The sequence below is a fragment of the Panthera pardus genome, unplaced genomic scaffold (genome assembly GCF_024362965.1).
Source record: "Panthera pardus isolate Hobbes unplaced genomic scaffold, ASM2436296v1 HiC_scaffold_11, whole genome shotgun sequence".
In the NCBI taxonomy this organism is placed as follows: Eukaryota; Metazoa; Chordata; class Mammalia; order Carnivora; family Felidae; genus Panthera; species Panthera pardus.
The window spans coordinates 88,273,023-88,279,022 of record NW_026526666.1 but is presented as its reverse complement, the minus strand read 5'-3'; the positions used below and the strand labels follow the sequence as shown (position 1 = coordinate 88,279,022).

At 49.3% G+C, this 6,000-nt stretch overlaps 1 protein-coding gene across 1 annotated transcript in view; it reads left to right on the top strand.

The window, feature by feature from the left end:
- Nucleotides 1-652: 652 nt before the first annotated feature.
- The window catches only part of CLIC4 (chloride intracellular channel 4), a 66,654-nt gene continuing 61,306 nt past the window's right edge, over nucleotides 653-6,000 (top strand). Inside the window, exon 1 of the mRNA XM_019461835.2 lies at nucleotides 653-902. Within this exon, the coding sequence (XP_019317380.1) occupies nucleotides 831-902 (72 nt within the window). The 5' untranslated portion in view covers nucleotides 653-830. The remainder of the gene's footprint in view (nucleotides 903-6,000) is intronic.

Genomic DNA, 6,000 nt, shown 5'->3' with positions numbered 1-6,000 from the left:
AGGCACTGGGGTTGCAGTTCCAGACTGTGGATTCTAGGAGAGGGATCCCGTCCGTACTGTTCACCACCCGGGGCCTGGAACACACGAGGGCCTCATAAATATTTGTCAGTATGCTGGCTCCCGAGATAGAAGTGACAGGAGAGTCAAAGGAAAAAGGAAGAAGTCGGAGGAGGAAAAAAAAAAAAAGGTGTTTCTAAGGGGATGAAAACTTTCCGAAAAGTTGTCCCTCCGGAAGGCAGCTCCGCCTAACAGAAGGACTTGGGGAGGTGGCCGCTGCGGGAAAGGGGGAAAGGGCTGCGAGTCCAGTGGGCTGCAGCGCGGGACAGAGCGGGAGGCGCCTCCTCGCGTCCCCAGGCCAGCCGAAGGCATGAGGTCACCTGGCAGAGCGCCAGCGGCAGCTGCGAGGACGCGCCCGCGCTGCGGCGAGAGGCGGTGTCAGGCTCCGACCCCCGGGGGAATTCCCCCCCCCCGCCCCCTCGGGAGGCGGGGCTCGGAGTCCCGCCCACCTACCCGCCGAGCCTGAGCTGCTTTACCGCCCCAGCCCCAGGCCACGCCCCCCGGCTCCAGCCGCTCTTTTCCTCCCGAGTCCGGAGGCGCCGGGCCTTGGCCCCGCCCCCGGCCCCGCCTCGCGGCTTGAAGCGGCTCGGGCTGGGGCCGCCTCCGAGTCGCTCGCGGGGCGTGGGGCGGTGCTGGGCATCAGCGGCTGAGGCGAGCTCGACGCCGGGACTGTCCAGGGAGGCGCAGCGCAGCGCGGCGGGAGCCCTCAGTCGGAGTAACCCGGGAGCAGGAGCAGCCGCCGCCGCCGTCCGCTGAGCGCAGTCGAGCCGGCCATGGCGTTGTCGATGCCGCTGAACGGGCTGAAGGAGGAGGACAAAGAGCCCGTCATCGAGCTCTTCGTCAAGGTGAGCGCTCGCCCGCCGTCCCGCCGCGCCGAGCCCCCGGCGCCCGTCCGCCCGACCGCGGGGGGCGGCGTCCCTGCGCACCGGGCGCTCCCCGGCCGCGGAGCCCCCGCTGCGCCCCCGCGCGGCGCCCGCCTCCCGGGCCCACAGAGGCTGCTCCCGCGCCCCCAGCCCATTGTCTCGGGCCCACCCGCGCCTTCCCGCCGCCCAGGCCGGTCGGGGGAGCCGGGGCGGGACCGGGACCCCCGGCAGCCCGCACGCGGGGCGGCGGTCACCGCCTCCAGCTGCGCGGGCTCCGGCCGACGCCGGACCGTCGTCCCGCGTCCGGGTGGGAAGAGCGGCTGCGCTCCGGGCCCCGGGCGGGGGTGGGCCCCGTCGGCCCCCAGCCCCGCTCCCGCCCTGGCGCCGGCCCGACCCCACCCCACCCTCGCTTCCAGGTCCCCCCGACCCGGGCCGGGGCCGCAGCCTCTCAGTCGGGAGATGATGGACCCAACTTCTTGGAACGCTTTCTCAAAGAGCATTTCGCTTCCCTCTGGCTTGAAACTGTAACTTTAATTTTCGATGCGGTCTTAAAAAAAAAAAAAAAAAAAAAAAGCAGACATTCCTGGGCTTCCGGGAAAGACCGAGATTCCCAACTTGGGTTTTCCTGTCTTAGGTGTTTTACCACCATCTGGGTTTCTTGTTGCTCAAACTCGGACTGGTTTGTATGATGCAACATTTTGGCTGCTCCGCTCGGTGCTGCTGCCTCGGGAAAGATTGTGCTCTTTTGTTTTGAAAGACAAACTGATGAGGGAGAGAGTTTATAACTTGCTTGGGCTTTAAAGGGTTGGTGTTCCCCTCTGGTCTTTTCAGTGTTTGTATCCTACCACCACCTTACTTGCTTACAAATACTACCCCTGTCTCTTTCGTATTTTCTTTGACTATTTTTCATTTTAGCAAAGCAGAGAGAGTAGAAGTTAGGAACATCTGGCTCCAGCTGCCTCCCTCAAAACTTCAAAATCCTTGAGATTCTCTTAGTCACTTACTTAAGCAGACTTCTTCAGAGCCAGGCTGTGAATTGGAAAGTTAATAGGAATCTAGAAGAATCTTGTTCCTTTTTTTTTTTTCCCCTCGAGTTTTTATTTTAAAGAAGGGGACACTTCGAAGGGTGGAGAGATAGGAAATGATCAGAACAGTGTGCGTTTTAGGATTTTCTTTCAGTGACAGGGTTAGAAGCATTTTGGTTTGGGGAACTGAAACAGCGGACCGGTATAGAACCCCCAGAATATCTTCAAAGATGCTGTTCGTTTGGGGGGCAGATCTAGAACTTTGAAGCACCGAGGATGTAGGAAGGAACCTGACATAAGGAAAAGTAAGAGGGTGGAAGGCAGCATGGAGTGGGGAGAAGGGAGAAGGGTGGGTCGCAGATCAGTGTTCAAAAAGTTTTCCTGAGCTAGGAATAGGAAGGAATTCCCATCGACTCCAAAAACAGTGTATCTGTTAAGTTCTAAAAAACCCCATGATACTTAATCTTGAAACTTTAGAAGTAGCATTAAATTTAGAATCAGATAAGGATACTATCAGTGATGGTTTCTTTCTAGCTTTGTACTGTAGGTCCTAGCCAATACAACAAGACAAGAAAAAGAAATGAAGTGTATGAGTTAGAGTGGAAGAGATCAAGGCTTCGTGCTCTGCCTGCTATTAATTTAACCCTTCAGTTAGGAGAGGGGCATGTCACTTTGTTTCTGGAACTGGAGTTACTTCCTTACTGCTTCCCGGTTGTCCATGTCTGTGTTGGACGTGTATTCTTGTTCACTAAATAAAACTCGCAGTAACATCTGAAACGGTGGGTGAGGTGTGGTGATTATATTTCTTCTATGCATAACTATTAAAATAAAAAAGGGTTAGAGAGTCCACCACTCATTGTCAGCCTGTCTCCCAGGACTTGGTGGCAGAGACCCAGGGTGCAAGTCATGGTTCTGCACTCACTTGGCAGTTGTTTTCCCAACTGGAAGTTGTTTACTTCCTTCATTTGTGAAGCAAGAGGTGAGCTGTTTTCTGCTGCCCTGTGATTCCGCGTGGGTAAAGCGGTGTACTGATATCAACCAGGATAGTTGTTTCAAAGGGGAAAAAAAGGGCCAGGTAAATGGTGGTTAAGAGTCTTCTTTTTCTTCTTTTTTGGTAAACGGTTCTCTTGATTTCTTCTTGAAACCTATATATGGGAAATGCAAATGGGGGAAGATACCCTTGTGAGTATAGTTATTTTGAAAGCAGTGAGGGGGCAGAGGCCAGGGTTGTTCAGCACGGTATGTGAAACAGCGTTAATTATTCTGCCAAGAGGTATCCGAGGGTGTAGCCAAAAACTGTTATCTACACTTCAGGCACATGAGTGAAAAGGATATTGAGCTTACCCGTTTAGGTAGATTTAAATTTAAGAGAAATAGGCCAGGACCTTCCCAGCTAGTGTGACTGGACTCACAGCTACATTTTCTTTCTGTTTTTGGAGTTGTCTGCCCCTGAGCCTAGAGGCTCCTCATCACCTGTATAAAAGCAGTTCTCCATTTGGGTTTGTTGACCCCAACACGCAGAGGATAGGACACCCTCCCAACTGTGGGAGGGCCTTCTTCCCCCACCAAGAGGGGCCTGGTGCATGTATATTTTGATGTACCGACACCAGTTGGGAACCACTAATCAACAGGAAGAAGTTCAGACCCTTTAGCAAAGGCATAAGGTCCCTTATAATTTGAATATAATGAAAATTTCTAATCCAATTTGTTCACTTACTAATTGTGTGTCTCAGGACACATTACTTAAAACTCTCTGTGCCTCATCTGTGCAGTTAGGATATTAATAGACCAAGCTCATAGAAATAAATTAGTTGATATATGGAGCATGTAATAAGCTTAGAACAGTATCTGATATGCAGAAAATAAATGCTAGTTGGGTGTCATTCTGTATGTGTGTATTTATATGCAGATCTCCCGTACTAGATAGAGCTTAAGTTTCTTTTTAAGATAAGGTCTGTATATTTATTTTTCTAAGTGCCTGGAACATAAGACGGTTTGAATGTTTGAAATGAGATTGTTTCCTTTTTTTCTTAGCACTTTGCTGTTTATATATGTGTTGACGTGCTTTGGAATTGGGAACTACTTACTTAGATCCTCATAGTCTGAGTCTCAAACCTTGGTCCTTTGCCTCCAAAACCCCATGTGGTTTTATTCACCTACTTTTCTCCCCCCTCCAGTTGGTAGTACTTCTAGTCTTTTCTTGTGTCTTCCGTGTTTTCCACCAGTATTTCTTCTTGGCCATGTTCAGAATTTGGGAACCAAGATTTCTGTATTAAGTAAAAATCTTAATTATTGAATCACGCAATGAGAGAAATTGAAAAGAGACTGGGTTTTTGTTTTTTTTCTTTGGCTTATATAAGCCCAACTCCTATTGGCCCTCCTGCCTCCCAGTCCCCACTGGTGGCTTTGGTTTGCTGTGATGGTAGTTCTGATCTCAGCGTAGAAGGAGTCCCTTTGTAGAGTTTAGTTTTGTGGGCTGGAATTTCAACTTGGTGTACGATTTTGAACTGGGACAGTCACTGTTGGCAATGGTCGCTAAACTGCTGGGATTGGGGTGGTGGTTGTAAAAAATTAATCTGGTGCAGGGTGGCATAACACACAGGAATAACTGTTTCTTTTGAGCTATTTGGCAGGGTCTCCAGTGTGTGTGGACCCTGGAGCCAGACTGCTTGGCTTGAATCTGGCTTCTCGTAATGTATCAGGCAAGTTTCTTAAGTTCTCAGTGCCTCAGTTTCCTGACCTCTAATATTAGGGTAATAATAACAACAATTTTATAGGGTTGCTGAGGGGATTAACTGCTAATCTCTGTGTATTAATTAGGGTAGTCTGAGCTGCCTTCCTAATAATGTTTACTTGTTTATTTTGAGAGAGCACGAGTGGGAGAGAGGCAGACACAGAGGGAGAGAGAGAATCCCAAGCAGGCTCCGCACCGTCAGCGCGGTTGATCTCATGAGCCATGAGATCATGACCTGAGCCAAAATTAAGAGACACTTAATCGACTGAGCCGTGCCACCCAGGCACCCCAAGGATAGACTATTGAAACCTAATTTAGGTTTTTGCTCATAAAATTTCTCCAGCCTTGTTTATTTTTCCAACACTTCCCTATTTTTTGGATTGCTGTCTATTCACCAACTTCTCAGTGGCATTTGGGAGGGTGTAGTTGAGTATACAGACGGGCAGACTGTCAACTGTTTTGCCAATATAGAGTGAGCTCTTTATATTTTGTATCAAAGGCGGTCTTCAACCTCCTTTTTAAACGCACATCAAATGTGTTTTCTGTAAGAAGTGATGCGGAGAACTTTGTTCTGATAATTGAACAAAAACAAATTCAACATCAAGACGGTGTCACCTTGGATCTAACTGGTTTGCCATTCCTTTGAGGTTTCCAGAGGGGAAAATTCAGGAGATAGAAATGAATGAGAACTGTATTCTTTTTACATGTTGTGTGACCTGTTCCTGAAGACTGAACAGTGCTACTCTCGGCAAAGGCCAAGGTCACGATTCTGGTTAACTGTAAAATTCTGAGAGAATGGGGCCCCAAATGGGGAAGAGACAGGAGACTGCTGAGGCAGGGGACTGGACACGTGAGAAGCTGTACATAGTATGAATCATGATGGGAAGGAGGCAGTGGGGAGGACCTGGGTGTCACTGAAAGTTGGTTGGTTTGAAAGGATGCTTACAGAGATGCCTGGAAGCCAGTAAAAGGATGGTGAGCAAGACTTTCCCACTTCCTGTTTCATTAGTGTTGTGGATCCTCATGTCAGGTGTCTCCTGGATAGGGAATTAGTGAGTCCATAAAAGGGAAATGTGCGAGGCAGGATGGGAAGTGTGATTAAAGCCTTAATTAAGATTTTGATCAAGTTAGGGGTAAGTTAAGATGAGTTTGCTCATTTTAGAGGCTCTGGTAGAGAATGGAAAGGGAGTTTCTCAAGGAAAATAACACCAAGGTCATGATTACAAACCATCCAAGTATGAATTAACATGAATCTAAATTTAATTCAGGGCATCGGTTTGTGAATTCTCTTGGAACTTTTAATCCTCTTGTCTATTGAGAC